Source organism: Ursus arctos, chromosome X (genome assembly GCF_023065955.2).
Source record: "Ursus arctos isolate Adak ecotype North America chromosome X, UrsArc2.0, whole genome shotgun sequence".
Lineage (NCBI taxonomy): Eukaryota > Metazoa > Chordata > Mammalia > Carnivora > Ursidae > Ursus > Ursus arctos.
This window is the reverse complement of record NC_079873.1, coordinates 95988010-96010842: the sequence shown is the minus strand read 5'-3', so window position 1 is coordinate 96010842 and position 22833 is coordinate 95988010. Positions and strand designations below refer to the sequence as shown.

Genomic DNA, 22833 nt, shown 5'->3' with positions numbered 1-22833 from the left:
TGAACACTAGCCAAGTGCACAACACATGCTGGCGTTTGATTATTGAGTACTTACCGAAATTTTGCCTTTGTCTGGTTTTGGGTAAAAATACTTGTTTGGATTCAATTCTTTATTTTACTGATGCCAATTTATGTGTCTGTGTGCAGACCTAGCCCAAATTTCCCTGCTATTCCTATAACTTATAACCTGCAGGGCCATATACCTAGATTCTCTCTGCAGATTGAGTTTCAAACTGTGACTGTTTCTTTTAAGCACATCAGTCAAAATCCTGGTTCAGAGTTATTTAAAGTGGTTTGTATTTTATGGTCCTATGAAGGCTTCACATTGCAACTGCTGAGCTTTAAAAACACAAAAACTAGAAAGAGGGTACAAGGAACTGCCATCTGTCCCTATAAACAATTATCGGCCGGCCATCTGCCTGTATACTGGGTAATGATTTTAATGCTGGTAATATCTGACTGAAATACTTTCTCTCCAAGGAACCAAAGAAAGGGAACCCATTAAAAAGTGCTGATCCTTCTAGTTGCTGTTTGTGAATGTTTTCTCCCATACGAGAGCCTATCATTTAATTCATATCTCTATGCTTTTCTCTATGTATTGAAAAGTTATTCCTCATGACCTATCTGCAAACACCTGTAATCTTTCTATCTACATATTGCCAGAAGGAGTTAGTGCAACCATGGAATATCATTTAGACCCATTCAAAATGGACCGAAGTGTCCAATTCATTATAAAAGAAAACTAATAGTCAATGGATTAACAATTAACCTCAGGCTCGAGCTAAGCAGAATATAGAAACTCACAGCCAAATTACAACCCCACCTTCTGGCTTTCAAAATCAACCCACAAAGTTCACATCCAATGTAATCCCTCTAATGGGTTCATTGCTTTATTTTTCTGTGATCAAAACTGAGACAAATTGGCATTAGAGTGATAAATGAATTATCCTTTGGATTTAAGCAGAACCCATCCAGTCATTTAAAGCAGGGCAAAGCCACCTGACAATGCATGGACTTCTACAGATGTGACTTAATACATGAAATGAAGGTGATGCTTGTGGTATTAACTTTGAGTCATGGTTCATTCAGCCCAGATTACTTTTTTCGCACATGGTCGTTCTAAAAGATATGATGTGGTAGCTCATAGCCTTTATCAATGAATCTAAAGGTTAGGAAGATTACCAAAATGGGCAAAGTGGATTTTCAGCCAATGCCATTTCTTGAGAGACAAGAATTAACTAAGTTTCAACCCATACTGTCCTATACTTACTTATTTGACTCGAAATTACTTGTTATTCAAATGTCGACTTAATTTCTTTTTTTTACTTAACAACTCCAGAACATTTTTTTTAAAGATTTTATTTATTTATTTGGCAGAGAGAGAGACGGCCAGCGAGAGAGGGAACACAAGCAGGGGGATTGGGAGAGGAAGAAGCAGGCTCCCAGCAGAGCAGAGAGCCCGATGAGGGGCTCGATCCCAGAACCCTGGGATCACGCCCTGAGCCGAAGGCAGACACTTAACGACAGAGCCACCTAGGTGCCCCAACTCCAAAACATTTTAATGCTAAAGAGCTTTACTATATTAAAAAAACCCATAGTTTTCAAATACCCCTCAAAAAGGGAATGAATAATCAGTCCCATCAAAGCTGGGGGAAAAAAAAATTAAAGGGGCTGGAGGGATGAAGGTTGACAATCATTCTCTTTCAAAAAGATAAACACTGCGTCCTCAAATAACCGCTCAGAATGTCACTTGATATGAATAGGCAGGAGGAAAATAACTGGCCATATTTGCCTTCTATACCGTATTGAGCAATTAAATGCCAACTTAGCTATTTAAGAATGACTTGCTAAAACACTGAAAAAATGAAAGACTTCATCCTTGTCATAGCCTGCCACTTCAGGGGAACATTCGGTACACATGACTGGGTGGTAAATTTCTTCCACTTGTGCTCTGCGGCATCTCCGTGGTTAGACCTCATCCTCTTAGGGCCTCGCCTTTTCTTCCTGTTCTCTGGGATTTTGTATCTTATAACCTCCTCTTTGTTGACAGAACAATTCATCACAGAATTTTCTCTATACTGAGTTTGGTAGGATTTGTGCCTTTGGCAATCAAGACAGAGTGTGGTCATGCAGACAGGACAATTCAAGATAGCGTCACTATTTGGAACAGGCTGTTGTTGTTGATGTGGTCTTTGTATTCCAAAACAGTATACATAGTAGCTTCTTCTCTGTGCATCAACCCAGGCCTGAACTCTGTTATCTTCTTCAGGATCATATAGTAACCCATCATTTATTGGAATCTTGTGTTGTTTTTCCTTTTTCTTCTTGGTCACCTGCACTGTTTTGTCTTTATCCTCAGAATCAGAATCAAAATATATATCATCATAGTACTTTGTCAGAGCTGTTCCAACTTTTCCAGCTCCTGAGGAAGACCCTGTTTCCAGAGAGGACAACTTGTCTTCCATTGTTTTTATGGTGGAATTTAATTTGACTTCCATTTCTTTTTCAAATTCATCTTCACTAGATGATTCACTTTCTCCAGTATGACATTCTTTGATAAGTTTTCCTTTTCGGTCAGGAGTTCCATAAAAAAGCACATCCACTTCATCTTCAGAACTGCTCAAAGCGGGTTCCTCGTCGTTGGCTCTTCAACTGCATAGTCATCCTGGAGCCAGTTCACGGTGGCCTGCACCCTCCAACACCAACTACAAGCGTCTGCACAGCATCTGTTTACTCCACAGGCTCCCCTCGACTCAATTTTTTATACATTTCAATACCTTTGCTGTATTAGAAACTTCATGTGAGATAGAGATCTTGCCAACATGTTTCACATCGAAACTAGTTCCAATAATTTACACTTAAAGAATTCAGTTATGTTTCTCAAATATTCCCCATCTTTAGTTGTCTGTATTCTTTCTCTTCTTTTCTTTAAACAGCATGGCTTCTTAGAAATCTGGCTTAAGTAATGGCAATTAACTCCTACGATATTGGCTAGCCCACTGAAACTACCTTGGAAATTTTCCGATAGCTGAGAGAAGGTATGAAAAAAGTAATCCTCAGACACTCTGCATAATATGAGCTTTGGTTGCTCTAGGACATGAGAACATAAACTGCAAATTATGGATCTGGGTCTACAAATAATCACTCCCTGCACAGAAACTTCAGGGGCCAGAGTTTTAATGGCTATGAAAACCCTAAGGAAAATACATGCTCATCCATAAAATGGCCAGCTTCTTTGTGTTACACAATGTGTAAAATAAAACTGCAATATGGAGATAACAACTATTAACAAAGTAAAGTTTCATTAGTAATTTTAGTAAACAAATGAAAAAAGAAGATCAACGGCAGGTCTTCTTACAGAAAAAAATTAAAATGAGAGACATTTTAATTATTGTTGCCTTAAAGTTCATATAAGAATTTCTTTTTTCCCCTGCACCTGACAATTTAAAACACATGGGTAGTGCCACTTATAATGTCGTAATCATAACACCGTTGTTCAAGAATAAAACGAAAGCAGGAGTGCTTGGGTGACTCGGTTGAACGTCCGACTCTTGATTTTGGCTCAGGTCCTGATCTCAGGGTCCTGGGATCCAGTCCCACGTTGGGCTCTGCACTCAGTGGGGAGTCTGCCTGAGGATTCTCCCTCTCTCTCCCTCTGTCCCTCCCTGAGCTTGCACTTTCTCTTTCTCTAACATAAATAAACAAATCTTTAAAAAAAAAAAAAACCTTTAAAAAAGAATAAAAGGAAAGCATAAAATCTCCATGTCATTCAGACTTTCATTCAAGATTTTGCTTCCTATGTTTTTCCTAATCTTTTCTGGGAATAACAGAAATTTATTTGTGATGATCTTGACACTTTAGGTGTGAAAAAGACATTAATAAGGCAGATATTACTGTCACTACCCCACTATGTATATGAAAAGATAATTAGTGAATCTGCTAAAAGGAAAAAAATGGGGAAAGAAAAGAAAATCTATCCGTGCGATTACTTTATTCACCAATGTCAACTGATGACTCATTCTGCAGCCTGCCAAGGAGGTTTGCTGGAGGAAGGACTCCTTCTGGGCTCAGTTACCGCAGTGCGTTTTTGCTTGCTGGTGTCAGATTCCTGCAGCTGCTGCTCTTTCATGCAGAGGGGCCGCCTCTGTAAAAGCTCAGATGCTACTGCAGCAGCAATATGTATTGGATACTCAGGAAGTCCTTGATAAATCAGTGAAGAGAGTGACGGAAATGCCTGAGAGTCAGGAAGACCCAAGTTCTTCTACCAGATCTTTTGAGAATGAGACGTGTGAGCCTTGTCAAGCCAGTTGCCCCTTCTAAGTATCACCCACAAGCCATCTGTCAACTAAAAGACTTGGATTCAACTACATCATGTCTACTATTTCTCTTACTTTATGATTCTAGGATTATCTTCTCTCTTCTTCTGGCTCAAATCCTTTCAATCTTCATCCCTTTTGACTCACTTTTTCCTTATCTTCTGAGGGAACAACATGCAAGAGACCTCTGTAAAAAACCTTCTAGTTGCAAAAAATTTAAACAAAGGGAGAAGCGTAGTGTCATATAAGGGCTGTGTGAAGCATATAGGGATTTTTAGAGGTCAAATATATATGAAGATTTTTACTATTTCTAGGTAAGGCCATTCTTGACAGAGCTTGTGTTAACATTCTCAAGAAAAGGAAAATTTCACTTCCTCCTCTCACAGCCTGTATGCTTAATATTACAAATCAGTATTGAGTGGCTATGCCACCATTAAATAGGCAGTTTATTATTTTTTATAAAAGATTTGGTAGTGGTGGGAACAAGAAAAAAGAATATAGGAATAAACAGTGATACAGCACTTTTGGTCTTTTCCCTGTATTTCCAACTGCTCAAGCACAAATCCTGCTCTTGACCTAATGCCAAATCCACTCCTCACATTCAACGATTTTAACATCACACTGCTTTCATTTATACTAAAAACAAAATCAAGACTATTTTTAATCCCATTAATAAACTGATCGATCTATCAAAAAAGAACAATAAAAAATTGTCTCCTGGAATTGACAGACATCACGAAGGCTGAGTCATAAAAACCATTCCATTTCATCCTTCATCAATTTGAAATACCAGCATTTATATTCCTTAAAATGGAGGATTCCTTTTAAGATATTTACAGGGGTCTATTTTTTTCCTTTGGCTTACGTACTCTGTTTAATAACTGATGAACTTGTGGCTTAAAAGTTTTTCAGGCATAAACATGCAACTATAAATGCTATGCTGGCCCCAGGGGTTTCTTTAAAAACAGAACCAATGGCTTCATAAAAGATCCATGTGGCTAACATAATATGCAATCTCATGTACTACTAGTTATCCTATTGTTTGCCTACCCAGCAAACATTTACTCCTTATTTCTTGTGACCCATATCCCAACTTCACTCAGCTATTATGTGGCCAAATGCTTCAGGGATCTGCTCTCTCCAGTCTCGGGATAAATCGGGATGAGTCCAAGCCAATCAAGGTAATTCTATTTTTCTTCCTAGAGAAATACGAGTAGGTGTTCCAGGATAGATTTACTTGCTCACAAAAAAAGGATTTGCAGAATACAATATGTGAAATGTGATGGCTGGGTCACAAACTGCTGCAACCATTTTGCAAACATCAGTAGTCAAATTGCTAAGGTTATCAGAAGAGAAGGAATGAACTTGGATCCTTAATGACATTACAAAATCTCTTAACCAATACTTGGTGTCTCTTGATTTTGCATGTTTTAAGTGAGACAGTAAAATATCCATACTATTTTAGCTACTTAATTTTTGTAATTGCAGCAATAAGTATGCTGATAAACATATTTAAGTAAAAGAAAAAAGATATCAAAGAAACAAACTGAATCTATTGTAGAATCTATATTCGAAATGATGTTTCTACTTTAAAGTTGGGAATCTTGTTTCCTTTCCTATTATAGCATGTAAAGGACACAAAAGCTTTCTAATTTGCTTCTTTATAATGATAGTTCCAAATAGAGACATCTGCATTATATTTTGATGCTGAACCACCTGTTAATTTTTAACCAAATTTTAATTAACTGCTTAAATGTTTTGTCTATACCATCCCACATATTCAGCATTACTGAATTTCATATACAATTTACTCAAATGACCAGCTATTTTGGAGCTTTGTTTATTTTATCAGAGAGACACAGCTCTAAAGTACTTTGTATCATCTTATATCGAATTCACAGAAACTAAAACAGTAACGTATTATGTCATCAGATGAGAATAACATCATGAGTTATGAACAGGGAGTGCCAGGTTCCGCAAACGACAGCTCAACCAATCTACCTAATTTTTGTCATGGGGGTTAGGTATGGGTGTTACGCTCAACCAGGGTCCACAGATCACTCTATATTCCCCACTAGGAGGCATCCTCAGATATGAGACCTAAACTGTCAACCGAATTAAAGTCATCCTGGCTCAGAACTCCACTTTGATCCTCTCTGTGCCACCTCTTCATTTGACAACTCTCCAATCTAGTCAGTCCTCGAGTTGATATTTGCATAGATTATTTGCTGAACGCTGTGCTGGACGCCGGGCTTTTGCTAATGAACAAGATACACAAATCTCTCACTTCTCCAATATATTTGGGAGACACATGCAGTTGTTCCCCCTCACTTACAGAAGCAAAACCTGGAGAAGGTTTTCAACAGACATCTACAGGGTAGAGTTGGGACTGTTTAGAAGATGAATTTAGCAGCAGATCTCTTGGGCTCAGCTTTGAGACTTGCCACAATTTCACCCAATTCTACACGTCCAAGTTTGTTTTTCCAACGCTATCTTATTCCAGCCATGGCATTGTCAGGCTGGACTATTTGTTATTTTAAGGGTTGACCACAAGCATTTATGATATCCTAAATCGTAACTCAAACTGGCTTTAGCCATAGAAATAAATCACACTGACAGTTAGGTATTATCGAAATACTCCTATAAGTAGACATTTCAAGTATATTGTTGGATAAATCTTAAAAGCCTAAGCACCAAGCACTGAGAACATTAAAACTCAGAACTCATTTTGCCATAGAAACAAGCCACTCTATTACGAATGAATTTTGGAGCCCAAGTCATTTGTAAGATAGGTATTAAATGCTTGCTTATGCAAAATGTCACCATTCCGATTTTTGGAAAGGAAATTAAATATCACTATTTCTAATCTGACGACATTTTCCCAAAAGCATGTTACTGCTAAACCTGGGCGAATGCTCAATGGTGTTCTGGTACAGTCTACTATGAGCTTGTTTTATTATGCTTTGCCTCCTGCTTTCAAACTTTAAAATCTCCTCAAATTCACTTAACTAAAATGTCCTATTAATTGCACTCTAGGTAATTAAAATTTTGCTATCTTTGCAAGACCAAGATTAAACTAATTTATTCAAAAGGAAGACCGAGCTACTATCAATGAACATTACACCCATTTCCCATCCAGATATTTTGATAAAACGTTTCCATGATGGTTCCTTTCCTAAACTGTCTTTCTTTAGTACAGCTTAATTTCTGAACACAGAATAATTTAGGGTATTTGAAGAAAGAGAAAGTACTCACCCCTCGGTAACAAAATGGAGAAATGGTTTGTGCTAGAGGGAGGGCAACAGGGACCCATTTTTTTTAAAAAAAAAATGGGCCTACAAGCTCTTTCTGACCTTAGTAAAGTTCAAAGACATGGAAAACTCCAAGGATATCCAACACAATTCTGTCTGAACATTTAAATATGAAAGTTGTTAAATGGAAGTGTGAAGCTTCCTAGTCATCTCTATTCACTAATCCCTCAGAAAGACATAAAATCCCCAACCTGGTTTTGCTTGATAAAGGCAGCAGATTCATTCATACTGAGTAGTAGTCCCATCTGGAAACTACCTTTGCCTCCAGTCCCAACCGTTCTGCCAGCATCCTGCAGAAGTTTTTAGCTCTCATACACTTGGAGTTTGTCCTGACATTCCTACCCCTCCCCCAAGAAAGACTCAAATAAGCACCAGGAAGCACTTATGTAAATAGCAGCTCATCAGATTCCATCTTGAAACAGAATTCTTATGATTCCAAATCCATTCTCCTGCCCACCTTCTAACATATGTCTTTAAATTCACTTATCTGAGAGCGCCATGAGTAAGCCTGCTGTTTCACAGATAAACTTGTGTTAAGAGGATTAGGAAATCTCCCCATTTTGTCTCAGAGCAGTTAGAAGTCATAGGGAAGATTCACCTTAAATTTTCAAATAAATTCGTTCTTTTTGCCCTTTTATCAATTCACTTCAACAATGGCTAAACCATATTTATTTTATTCATGCCATTTTATTTTAACCCTTTTCATACTTACAATTTCCTTAATCTATAGCTCAGAAAAAGGAAGCTTTAGTAAATTCTGTCTCATTCATTAAGGGGGAGCCTGATTTTAAATTTCCAATTTCTTCCTGAACCAAGAACTTTCACTAAACTCAGAGATGGATTATTGGCTATTTTCATGTGACACCACATTTCATTTGGCCAAATATAGAAAAAAAAATTAATACATTCACTGATTGCTTTATATATACAATGCCAGCCAGTCAGTTGATAGAAAATAATGAGTGACATAAATCTCTGTGCTTTAGAAAACAGGTAAATGAAAAACATAAGATGACTGGAAGCAGGTGAGAGCTTAGAGGAATGGTTTGAAAAAAGCAAAAGTAATACCTACATTTCCAACCAATCTACTCAGTGACAGATTCTTTTAAAAAACCTTTATTTCCTTGTGCTAAGAACACTTAAGATGAGGTCTATTCTCTTAACAGATTTTTATTATGCAATATAGCATTATTATCTGAGACTCTTTTTAAAAAAAAATTATTCATTTGACACAGAGAGAGAGAGCACAAGCAGGAGAAGGAGAAGGCAGATGGAGAGGGAGAAGCAGGCTTCCCACTGAGCAAGGAGCCTGATGTGGGGCTCGACCCCAAGACCCTAGGATCATGACCTGAGCCGAAGGCAGACGCTTAACCAACCGAGCCACCCAGGCGCCCCTAATTGAGATTCTTAATTGGAGAAACTTCCTACACTGAATGAAGGGAACTGCAAATACATAGTCCACCTTGTCATAAGAATGGTGTGGGTATGTGAATCTGTGCAGAGACTTTTGAATAGGTCTAGGGGTTGTGGTGAGGAGACATCTAAACGACCTTAAGCATATTGTAAGTTTCTAACTGGAGTCAAAGTGATATTAGTTATGGACCTGCTACTTACAGAAAAAAATGTCTTTCTTGTTAATGTATTAAGAAAATTATTTATTGGTAAATTCTATATTCATAATGAAAAGTGTTTGTGGTAGAACATTATATTAATCTAGCCAACAGTTTCATTGTATGTTCACTGTAATTTTAATTCACCAATTAAATGTAAGTCAATAATGTAAGTTCCTGGGGCGCCTGGGGTGGCACAGTTGGTTGAGTGCCCGACTCTTGGTTTTCGCTCAGGTCATAATCTCAGGGTCATGAGATTGAGTCTTGCATTGGGTTCTGTGCTCAGTGGAGTCTGCTTGAGATTCTCTCTCTCCCTCTCCCTCTGCCCCTCCCCAGTGCACTCACACGTGCTCTCTCTCAAATAAATAAATCTTTTTAAAAAAATAAGGTAGTAAGTTCCTATTATGTACAAATATGTACTGAGTACTGAGGGTGAGTGAAAGAAAACTCACACAGATGACAGGACATAGTTTTTGCCCTTCAAGGGCTCACAGTCTATTGGAAGAGAGAGTTATCTCACTGTTACAGAACAAGCAGAATGAAAGCAATGCTATAAAAAAGATAAGATGATATAGGATTAATTCTCTTTTGAGGTAGTTATTTATGTACATCTTATTTACCCCATAAAGAACTACAGTCAGTTTATACCCTTTGAGGACAGAAGATGGATATTATAGTTATTTGGGATTTCCAACAGTGCCTATCACATAGCTAGTTGTTAGTAAATATCCAAAGTTGTAAACTGCACTCTAATTGTGTGCTCTTAGGAGAAGCCCACAGAAGGGTATTTTCCTCTTTACAGTGATGCTACTATTTGTGGTGTAGTTTAATCTTCTGAATTTGTTTATTTGAGAAGGCAGAAAAATAAACAAGTAAACACATTGCCTTTTAAAATTTTGTTTAAGAAATAAATTTTGAGCTTGTCAACTTTCCCTATCTTGACTTCAGTTTTTCTACTTGGGTCCATCCAGTTTCAGCATCCTGTGATACTTCCCTTGACTGCAGGTTCTTTTCTAGCTAACTTTGTCATTTCTCTGCTTCTCAGCAATTTTTCTCAAAACTGGGCTAATACTCATTATTTTTTTTAAATAGTAGCTAATATTTCTCACCTCCCAGTCTTTTACCAACGCATGGAATCTACTCCTCTCAATGTCAACAACGACCTTCATTTAGTTAAATCCAATGGCTCCCTCCCAGTCCTTATCTTCTCACCTCTCCGGCAGCATTAAAGACTTGATTACTGGGGTGCCAGGGTGGTTCCGTTGTGAAGCATCTGCCCTCGGCTCAGGTCATGATCCCAGGGTCCTGGGATCGAGCCCCACATCAGGCTCCTCCGCTATGAGCCTGCTTCTTCCTCTCCCACTCCCCCTGCTTGTGTTCCCTCTCTCGCTGTCTGGCTCTCTCTCTGTCAAATAAATAAATAATAAATCTTAAAAAAAAAAAAAAGACTTCATTACTATCTCATTCTCGAAATTCAGTCTTCATTTGCTCTCCATGACACCACAGTCTTCTGGCTTTCTTCCTAGTCTCTGGCTTCTCCAAATATTTATTTCCTTGGCCTGCCTCTTCTAATTGAGTGCACTACAATTATTCCTGGAATGTCCTCTCATTATATCTATACTTTTCTGTTATGTGATTTCAACAAATGCAATGGCTCTAAATACCACTATATACAAAGGACTCTTCCTTTCATATCTTCATTCCTGAATACCATACTTTTACATAAAAATTCATGCTTGACATCTCTGGTCCAATGCCTACCTAGGCTGCTTCAAGTTAAAACTAAAGCTTAATTCAGAACAATTCTCTCAATCCTGCATTATATTTCTCCTCACTGTTCACTTCCACAGCGTTGAAGGCTAAATTACTATAATGTTCTTGTATAAACACCAAAAATTTTGAAAATGGAATTTACCGTAAAATAATTTTCTAAGCACACTGTCAAGAAACTCAAAAAATTTCTATTTTTTTTCATAGTTTATAATTCTCTGCTGACAACTATTCCCTCTCCATTCATTTTAACAGTATTCACCTTTTTCTCATGAAGCATGGTTAAAATAGCTGCTTTGAGGGCTTTACTCTACATTTCCATCATAGGTCATTTTAGGGTTAGCATCTGTTGATTTTCTTTTTCCCCTGAGAACTGGCCACATTTTCCTGGCTTTTTATATGACAAGTAATTTGAGACTATATCTTGGATCTTGAATATTATGTTGTTAAAGGTCTGCATCCTGTTAAAATTCTCTTGAGAATGTTGATTTGGGTTTTTTGTTTTATCAGGCAATTAACCTGGTTATGTGTAGATTATAAGTTCTTTCTCATTTTATGTTTGTTGGGTTTTCAAAGTCTTCACTATACTCTTCAGATCAATCCTGCACATGAACAAAACATCTCAGCAGTTCGTTTGAGACTTGAATGGCATTGTGTATTCCAGTTCCATTCTTAAAGCCTTTGTTTTCTTTGGGTCTGTTCCATGTTTGCATAGGTTGGGGAAGAGCCTACGACTTAACTGATTTACACAAAGAATTTGGAGATCCGTTCTTTCATTCTATCTTCCGACAGGATACCACCTGTCACCTCTTTGGATCACAGGGGTTCCTTTTTCAGGTTCCTTTAGCTAACAAGAAGCAGATTTTTTTCTCAGGACATTAGGCACCTATGTTTCTTCCTCTAATGTCACTGAAGTTGTACAGCTTCTTCTCTGAAATATGCCTCAGGGCAAGGCCAAGGTAGAAAAAAAAGGAAAAGAAAGAGAGAGAGAGAGAGAGACAGGACAGAAAGAGACCAAGAGGAAGAAAGAAAGAGAGAAAGAGAGAGAGAGGAAGGAAGGAAAGAAGGAAGGAGGGAGGGAAGGAGGGAGGGAAGGAAGGAGGGAAGGACGGAAAGAAGGAATGTGGGATTTTTCATACACTCTCTGACTTGCAGGGTCCCCTTTTCCTAGTCCCCTGGGTAAAGGAGACAGTTTCTTTCATGGATTTTGCTTTGTGAACTCAAAGTGCAGTTCAGGAATTTGGTTCACCCTTGAGTTAAAGCCAAGTGATAAAGAAGGGAAAAATGTACAGAAACAAGAGCAGTGAAAAAACAACCTCTCTGCCATTATTTCCTTTTTAACATCTTCAGGCAGTTGCTTTTTGTATCCCACGCAGTAGTTTTAGTTGTAATTTAACTGGAGAAATAGACTAGAGTGACTTACTCCTCTTAGCTAGCTCCAGAAGTCTCTGTTGTACTTATTATTTTGTTTCCTATTAAAATGGAATGTCAGGTATGTTCTCATATTCACTGCTGAAATCACACTGCCAAGAACAGTACTCAACAAATAATGAGATCTCAAAATGTATTTGTTGAATGCATTAATTAGCTAATTAACATATTTTTCTTTTCTTCCGTTTTATTTATTTTTTAAATTTTTTTAAAGATCTTATTTATTCATCTGAGAGAGAGCACAAGCAGGGGGGAGAGGCAGAGGGTGAAGGAGAAGCAGACTCCCCGCTGAGCCAGGAGTTGGACATGGGGCTCAATCCCAGGACCTGGAGATCATGATGTGAGCCTAAAGCAGATGCTTAACAAACTGAGCCACCCAGGTGGCCCTTTCCTTCCATTGACTTTCTTCTAGAAAGTTGCCAAGTATGGAAATATGGGTTTTAGAACCTCTCAAGATCTTGGCTCATTTCATGATGCTGTTTCCCTTCTCATGACACTAAAAAGTGGTCCTTTTATGATGTCCAATTTAGGGGGACGGAGGTTAGAGTACAAGGTCACTTGAGAATTTGTTATGGAAGGGGTGCAAAAATAAAACTGAGCTGCTAACTTCTCTAGGCCTTCAATGAGCCTGACCCTGTTTCGATTAGCGTTACCATCTATTGCAAATCTTTATGAAAGTAACTGAAGATTCCTAGAGAATTTCAGAAAACCTAAAGAACATTAAAAAAAAGAAAATCAGTTCTCAGGAGGCAGCATCTTAATAAAATACTCCTTAACAATTTAACATTATGTAAGTTGCTATTTACCAGTTCTGTACTTTCTTCCTTTCCGGAGATAAGGTACTAAAATGGCCTGTAATTGAAAGGAAAGAACACTGTGCCTATCTTTGCCCTTGTTATGCACTGAGGCAACCGAATTGACTTTCCATGGGCACACACTGATCATTAGGCTAGCCGTAGAGCAAGAACAAAATGAACTAAATTTAATGAGTAGCTGAGCATTTGAGAAATGCAGCACTTCTAATAGCAAGTATCACAGAGACCATCAACAAATCTTTTCCAGTATCTGATGGATGAACATACCATCCAGTTTGAGAGTCCAGAGGCTGGTAGGATCCCAGAGCCCCTACCTGAAGACACAGTATAGAGTCCTTCTGCCTCTACCTCTTCAGCTGTCTCTTTCAGGATTTGTTTAACTCACACGAACTGTTCCAGCCTAAGAGAACTATAAGATACAGAGCTAAAGTAGGGCTGCTCATAGTATAAAGTGAGCATATAATTTATAGTCAAAATTGGGACATATTTAAGAAAGAAAGGAGGTGCTATTGATAATTAGGATAGGAAAAGAAGAAGAAACTGGGATTTTCCTGGGCAAACCAGGAGGTACAGTTTGTATGATAGAGAAGATTCAAATTACCATCTATAATATCCAATGAGCTAATCTCACTTGAATTTACAGCAAGTACATACGAAAGCTCATAAACAGTAAAAAATTCTATTGGATATATTGAAAACCACAATCTTACTGATACTCACAAAAAAAGAAAGCAAAAACTAAAATCAGTTATTACTGTACATAGGGATCCAATACTTTCCTTTCAAGAGAGACAAAGAAAAAATTAAGAATTATTCCTAACTTTTAACAGTACAAACTATCTTGCAGGTTAACCACGTAGAGTCCTCATTCATGAGTTAAAGTTCTTCCTCTCAGTACATTTCTTGCTCATACACGTAGAAGAAACGCTAGATTTAGGAAAATAATTATGTTGTAATCCTTAATGAATTAATTTCTTTAAGCAGTAATCATCAATGAATGAAACCATTAGATGAAAGATTTGGGGTGAATTCCATACTAGAGGTGCTATATCTGAATGCACTGAATACCTGATATCCATAGCGTAGGAAAACATTACCTGCCTCATGATGTGACGCAATATGATTTGCAAACTACCACCTATGATGTATTCTTACACAGAAAAAAGTTGAATCTAGAGGAAGTCAAGTCTTAATAAATAACTTCTTATTTACAGGAAATAAAGGTGTAGAGGAACAAGTTGAAAAACATCACAGGGAAGCTAACACATCTAGATTATGAGATATATTATAAGACAAGTGAGCTTGATTCTTCAATAAGTCGGTAGGATGAAGAAGGGGGGGAAAGTAAAGGAGAAATGTTCTGAATTTAAAGTGTAAAAGACATTAAAAATTTTTTAAAGACCGGTGATGAGTAGTAAGGAGGGCACGTATTGCATGGTGCACTGGGTGTTATACGCAACTAATGAATCATCGAACTTTACATCGGAAACCGGGGATGTACTGTATGGTGACGAACATAATATAATAAAAAAACATTAAAAAAATAAATTTTTTTAAAGGGGTGCCTTGCTGGCTAAGTTGGAGGGGCATACCACTCTTGGTCTCGGGGTTGGGAGTTTGAGCCCCACATTGGAGGTAGAGTTTACTTACAAAATGTTTTAAAAAACTGTAGAAGTCATTAAACTAAATACCATGTTTTGGATTCTTACTCACAAAATAAATTCAAATAGATATTATGTTGGGCAATCAGATTTTTGAGTAATGGCCAATATAAGGTAAATGCAACTGTGCTGATATGTTTTATTTATCTCTCCTAATCCACTCTCCATTCATTTCCTGCACGTGAAGGCAGAACTCTACGGCTTACATAAAAGGGTACCATTGCTCTCAGTCTCCAGTTTGTCCAGTGGGATGGACCAAAGGATTGGCATTTTGGTTGCATCCCTCTACCAAAGATAGCTCCTGTCTAGTGGACCTACATCCCAATTTTCCTAGGACGGCCCCAGGTTTAGCACCAAAAATCCCACATTTCCAGAAATTTCGCAATCCTAGGAAAACAGGGATGGTTGATCACCATGTGTGAACCTCCACATTTAGCTACATTCTCAAGCTTCTGCCAATTGTTTCTCTCTCCTTTGTCTTTTAGGCTTAGTAGTAATGGGTCCCTGGTGCTGCCACCAGCAGAGTACCATCTTATCCCTTGTTGTTTTTCCTAGCATTTTCCTTGACTTTGTAAATCATCCCTCTGGTAAAGATCGTTTTATACCTTTTGGAAAATGTTATTTCTTTTCCGCCACGACCATTGGTGTAAAATAAGAAAATTTTGTAAATTTCAAATGTGTGATAATGGCATTTTGCTTATATAAAGAAATAACTATGGTTTTGAAGATGTACACTGAAGTATTTTGGAGTGCAATTATAAGATGTCTGGGATTTTTTCTTTTTTCTTTTTAAAGATTTACTTATTTATTTGATAGAGAGAGTGTGCACAAGCAGAGGGGAGGGGCAGAGTGAGAGGGAGAAGCAGACTCCCCGCTGAGCAGAGAGCCCAACACAGGACTCCAACCCAGGACCCTGAGATCATGACCTAAGCTGAAGGCATATGCTTAACCGACTGAGCCACCCAGGCACCCTGGGATTTTCTTTAAAATGTTTCACTAAAATAAGGGGGCATGGAGATGAATCATGAGTATTAAAACTTGATAATTCTAGAATATGGTTGTTTGCTATCTAGAGGCTCATTTTATTACCTATATTTGTGCATGTTTGTTTGTCTTTTTTTTTTTAAAGTAAATTCTACCTCCAATGTGGGGTTTGAAGTCATGACTCTAAGACCAAGAGCTGCATGCTCTACTGACTGTGCCCGCCAGGTACCCTGTGCATGTTTGAATTTTTTTTAAAAATTAAAAAGAAGCAATTCATGCAGTTTGACTTGCATGAAGAGAGTTATCAGATAAATGTATAGTCATATTGTAAGGAAAATATAAGCCTAAAATGATCATCAACATATGAAGTTATTTCTAGCCTTAAAAAAAGAGTATACTGAATTAATCCAATTTCCTCCAAGTCCTTCATATGATCAGTGAAAAACATGTGCAGAAACGTGGGTGAACAATAAACATGTAGACCTGAGTAGAATGAAGGTCTATAGGCAATGTATCAATGCCAGGTAAAGAGTCTGATTGGACCTGCTTGAGTAATGTTCTCACTTCTTAAACCAATCAGTCTTCCTCAGGGGATGAGTGTCTTTTATACAGTGGCCTCTGTTCTTAACTGCAGAAATAACTGATATTGAGTCATAGCTATTTTTATATATATCAGGGGAAAAGCACTTTAAAGGTAATAGATGTTCATTGTTGGGAATTTGGATATTCCAAAGTACTATAAAAAAATAAAATTCCCCCATAAGTATATTGCCATGTAATATTAACTGTTAATTTGTCAGTGTGTTGCCATTTAGTCTTTTTTAAGTTTTTATGTGTGTACACACAACACACATTAAATTCACATAAGTTATCATAGTATAGTTATAGTTTTACTGTTTAAATCCAAGGTTGCATGTAATATGAATAAATTAAACATGATCAAGTACAAATATGTTAAAACAGTATTTAATGGGGGCATCTGGGTGGCACAGTTGGTTAAGCATCCGACTCTTGGTTTCAGCTCAGGTTGTGATCTTGGGATCATGGGATCAAGCCCTGCATGGGACTCTGTGCTCAGCAGAGTCTGCTTGGGATTCTCCCTCTCTCTCTGCCCCTCCCACTTGTGCTCTCTCTCTTTCTCTAAAATAAATAAATAAAATCTTTTTTAAAAAAAAGAATATTTGCATCTATGTTCATGACAGAATAATGATCGGTAGTAGTATTTTCTTTTTTTATTATTATTTTTAAAGTAAGGTCTATGCAAATATAGATCCAAATATTCATAAAAATGTTTTAGCCTAGGGGTGCCTGGCTGGCTCAGTCAGGAGAGCAAGAGACTCTTGACTTCTAGGTTATTAATTCAAGTTCCAAGTTGGGTGTATAGATTACTAAAAAAATAATTAAACTTAAAAAAGTGTTTCAGCCTATGCAATCCTACAGTATATAAAGTAAATAATCTATCATGATGAATAGAGGGCCTTTCTGAGAATGCCAGGATCATTCAACACTCAGAAATCAATGTAATTTACCATACCAATAGACTAATGAAGAAAAAGCACCCGATAGTCTTAGTAAGTGGAGAAAAAACATTTCACAAAATGCAGTATTCTTTCATGGTAAAAAGTCAGCAAATCAGAAATGGAAAGAAACTTCAACTTGATAAAGTTCATCCTCAGTAAATCACCTTATATCACACTTAATGGTGACGGGCTGAATGCCTGTCTTCTAAGATTGTAAAACAGGCACTATCTGCTCTCTCCACTCAACTCAATATCATACTGGAGGTTCTAGTCACTGCCATAATGCAAGAAAACAAAATAAAAGTCACATGGATTAGAAAGGAAAAAATAAAACAAACTATTTCACAGACTAGTAGAAAACCCCAAAGAATCAACAAAAACAATAAAAAACTACTAGAACTAGTATGGTCACAGGATACAGGTTAATTCATATAGATCTTATATCTATGTGATCTAGTAATGAACAATTAGAAATCTATTTTTTTAAGTACAGTTTATAGCATCACACACACACAAAAATCCAAAATACTCAGGTAAGAGCCTAATAAAATATATGCAGGATCTGTATGCAAAAACAAACAAAATAATAATAAATGAAATCCAGAAGACCTAAATAAATAAAGAGATGCGTTTATTTATGAATTTCAAGAATCAGTGTTGTTAAGATGCCCATTCTATCCAAATGCATCAGGATATTCAATAAAATCTTAAAGAGAGTTCCAAACGGACTACTGAGAAAATAGCAAGATAATTCTAAAATGTATATGAAAATGCAAAGGAACTAGAATTCCCAAAACAATTTTGAAATAGAATAAAACTTTAGGACTTGCATTACCAAATTTCTTTTTTTTTTTTTAAAGATTTTATTTATTTATGTGACAGAGAGACAGCCAGCGAGAGAGGGAACACAAGCAGGGGGAGTGGGAGAGGAAGAAGCAGGCTCATAGCAGAGGAACCTGATGCGGGGCTCGATCCCAGAACGCTGGGATCACGCCCTGGGCCGAAGGCAGACGCTTAACGACTGAGCCACCCAGGCACCCCGCATTACCCAATTTCTAAACTCACTATAAAACATATTCCACACATGGTTATTGCAAAAGGATAGGTATATATTTCTATGGGAAAAATCGTACTGAAATAGACCAACAGATATACATACAGTCAACTGATTTTCTTTCTCATTATTTTCAATTACACAATACATGAATTCATTCTTGTAAAAATCCAAACAACACAGATAAAATAAAAGTCCTTCTCAAAGTCTGGCCCCTAATGCCACTGACTTTAGAAGAGATTTCATCTGTGAGTCAGCAGTATACCAGGTTGAAAGAGCCAGACCCTATTTCTGGTTCTGGTATAAACTTGATGTTCTATTTTGACTCTTTCTGGGTTCAAAGAAAAGAAGCACACACAGATGAGCATGACTCATATTAAGAATACTGAAAGGAGTACAAAAAGACAGGAAAGAATCTGAATATTACAACCAGTCTCGCAGAGAACTGGGATATTATCTGGAACCCAGCTCAGCAATAGTAACTCAGTCCTACTTTGGGGTCCTTAAACAGTAAAGATCCATGATACACTCAACTCCCCGCTCTCCACTATAATGACCCAATGTTTTGTTCCTGCTCACACTATTCCAAATACTTTCCGAATTCCTGACTCTCTTCTTAATATATTCTGCCGACTACCTTTTGTACCTCGTCAGTCTCCTCATCCTAATTTCTCCATAGAGCCTGAGCTTTCTATCAGAACTTTCATTTCCTTTAAAGAAAGTTTCTGGTTGGCAATTATCTAGTATGAAGGCATTTTTTTTTGGCAAAGCCCTCATGCTTGACAGTCTCAGAGGCTGCTGGTCAGCCCAAAGTCAGCTATTGTGGTCCACTGAGTTTTGACCAAGGCATAAAAGCAATTAAATAGATTGGCTATTCTTTCTAACAAATTTTGCTAAAATAACTGGATACCCAAACTCACAAAATAAAAGAAAAACAGCAAAGAATCCAGCAATCCCACTTCTGTTATATATCCAAAGGAATGAGATCACTGTCTCGAACACATCTCTACAACCCTGTGCTTATTGCTGCATTATTCACAATATTCAAGATATGGGAACAACCTAAGTGTCCACTGCTGAATGAATGGATAAAGCAATTGTAGTATACTTACAATGCACTATTATTCAGCCATAAAAAAATAAGGAAATCCTACTGTTTATTACAACATGGATGAAATCGGAGGGCATTATACTAAGTGAAATAAGGCAGACAGAGAAAGACAAATACCGTATGGTAAAACTTACACACGGTATCTAAAAAAAAAAGTCAAACTCATAGAAGAGGAAAAACAGCCTCAATCCACTCATGACCCCATTTATAAAAAATAACTCAAAATATATCATAAGCTTAAATGTAAAATCTAAAGCAATACTTCTGGAAGAAAACACAGTACAAAATTTTTGTGAACTTGGTTTAGGCAAATATTCCTTTAACATAGCACAAAATCATAAAATAAATTCTTATAAATTGCACTTTACCAAAATTAAGAATGGATGCTCTTCAAAAGACAGAGAATGAAAAGAAAAGCAAAGATTGGGAGAATATATTTGCAATTTGCATATCAGACAAAGGATCTGTTTCCAAAAAAACGTATTTAAAAACTCTCAAAACTCGGGGTGCCTGGATGGCTTAGTTGGTTAAGCATCTGCCTTCAGCTCAGGTATTGATCCTGGGGTCCTGGTATTGAGCCCCGCGTTGGGCTCCCTGCTCAGTGGGGAGCCTGCTTCTCCCTCTCCTTCTGCCCTGCTTATGCTTGTGCTCCTGCTCTTGCTCTCTCTCAAATAAATAAAAAAAGTCTTAAAAAAAAAAAACTCTCAAAATTCAATAATAAGGAAAAGCAGCCTAACAACAACAACAACAAAATGGGCACAGACATCTCAGTGAAGAAAATATACAAATTTCAAATGGCACATGAAGTGAAGCTCAACATTAGTATTCATTAGGGAAATGAAAATAAACCTGTGAGATAGCACTAAACACCTAATAGATGGGTTTTAAAAAAAGGCATTGTCAATACAATGGATTGGTAGGGATGGAGAACAGCTGACGCTCTTACATTTCTGTTGGGACTGTAAAATGCTGCAGTCCCTTTGAAAAACTGGTCGATGGTTTTTTATAAATGTGAACTTTCACTAACAATTTAACTCAGCCATTCCACTCCTAGGTATTTATATAAATTAATTATATCAATTATATATTATACATACTATATTATATATTATATATTAATTTATTGTTTAGTACTCCAACGTATTTATATAAACAAAACAAAAACTTACGTTCACACAAAATCAGGTATGCAAATGTTTACAGCAGCTTTATTCATCATCACCACAAATTAGAAACAATCGAAACATCCTTCAATTGGTGAATGTATATCCATATAATGGGACAGTACTCAGCAATAAAAAGGAGCAAAGTACTAATACATGTCATAAGGGTGCATCTCAAAAGCATTAGCTGAGTGAAAAGAGCAAGACTCAAAAGGATACACAGCTGTTTGATTTCTTTCATGTGACATTCTGGGAAAAAGATCACAAGCAGATCTGTGATTGCCAAGGCTGGGGCAGAGAACGGAGTAGAAAAAGACACAGGGGAACTCAAAAGGGTAATGGACCTGCTCTCTATATTGATGATTTTTTTTTTTAAGATTTTATTTATTTGACACAGAGAGAGAGCACAAGTAAGGGGAGCAACAGGCAGGGGAGAGGGAGAAGCAGGCTTCCAGCTGAGCAGGGAGACCGATGCGGGGATCATGACCTGAGCCGAACGCAGATGCTTAACGACTGAGCCACCCAGGCGCCCCTGCTATTGAGTTTTTGACTCCGCAGTTGTCACAATCTGTAGAACTGTACCCTACAAAGTGTAAATGTTACTGTTTTAAAGCACATATTAACTAAAAATGGTAGTAAACTCGTACTGCTTGTTTTGGCAATGTAGAGAAACGTCTCTAAGTAAAATTTAATGTGGCTAAAAGTAAGCAAATTAAAATTATTTCCATAACCTTTCAAAATTTTCATTGAGTTTTGAGAATTTTCTGTATTGTTCTACACATCTTTTCCTTTAGGAGATAACAAGCCACTGACTACAACTATCTAAAATTTCATCGCATGTGGTGTCATAGTGGTACAGAGAGGTAGTTCTCATAGGCTCAGGATTTATTTAATTTTACGTAACAATTGAACAATGAGCACTTTAAGACCTACCATGCACAGTGAGTTGCTCAATTATTCAAAATTTGATATCTCAATTTTCATTCACCAGCATCTGACTATCTTGTTCAGAAGAAGAATAAAGAGCACCGAACTGCTTTCAGTGCACACCTGAATCCCTATGTCAAATTTGTTCTCAGTAGGGAAACTGGAGGACTCCATAAAAACCTCTGTTTTTTTATTCCTTTTTCTGCTTCTATTCTTGCTAGGACCTATACTCCCACTTTACACATACCTCAGAATGTAAATGGTGTATGACCTCCTTGTAAGGGTCAAGAAATCAAGAATTTCTTTAGAATAAGTAACATCTAAGGAAGAACCAGATGAGAATGACCAGACGAAGCTATCATATGTATATTCCAGATCACCAGAGCTAAACACCTTGATGCCAAGACCCATCCCCCAGCACACGCCCACCCCCACCCCTTCCCCGCTCCAAGGAATAACACTTGGGTCTTCATCTTCTAACTGGTTCCTGGATGCCTGAGAGGACACAAACACCAGGCGATGGTCCTCAGTAGAAACCTTCAGATGCCAAGCAAAGACAAGACTCCCTCCTTTCCTTTCTGAATCTCCCAGACACTCTGTCTGTACCTGCACTCTCTCTATACCTTCAACAAACTCTTTCACCTCCTGTTGGCTCATGTTTGATTTCTATCCTGTGTACAGCCAGGGACCCTCTTTGTCCTGCAGGTCCCCCTCTGGCTCCTCAGACCTGGCCCGTTGATATCAAGCCCAGAGGTTGGTCTTAGACTAGTTTGTTCCTTAGTATTCCAATCTATAAGGATTTGTAAAATCACTCTTCATGGAATTTTGAAAGCTCTGTAAAACTGACAAATTAGGCTTATGTTAGGAGGGCGAGCAGAAGAAATCCAGATTCCCAACGCTTGCTTTAAGTGTGGTAGCTTTACGTTAATCTACATTACATATTAGTATATGTGAGAAACAGGCTACCGGTGAGATGTTTTGAAAGCCAGCAGTGTAGATGTTCCTGTCCACCTCTATGATTCCTACTGCAAATATTCAATAATCCTGTAAGTGTGCAAACGCCATTCAGATACCTAATTTAGACTCGAAATGGAAACAAAGCAAAACGTTCCTGTAGTTGTGCCTCCCAAATAAAACAGTAAGAAATAGTTGTGTTGCGGG

General features: G+C 37.5%; 1 protein-coding gene across 1 annotated transcript; it reads right to left on the bottom strand.

Annotated features, from left to right (window-relative positions):
• Nucleotides 1-1832: 1832 nt before the first annotated feature.
• Nucleotides 1833-22329, bottom strand: LOC113270986 (E2F-associated phosphoprotein-like). Its single transcript, XM_044391637.1, is given in 5 exon segments — nucleotides 1833-1948; nucleotides 1951-2640; nucleotides 2643-2685; nucleotides 4075-4233; nucleotides 22066-22329. Coding segments are annotated over 5 exon segments (1272 nt in total).
• Between the last annotated feature and the right edge of the window lie 504 nt (nucleotides 22330-22833).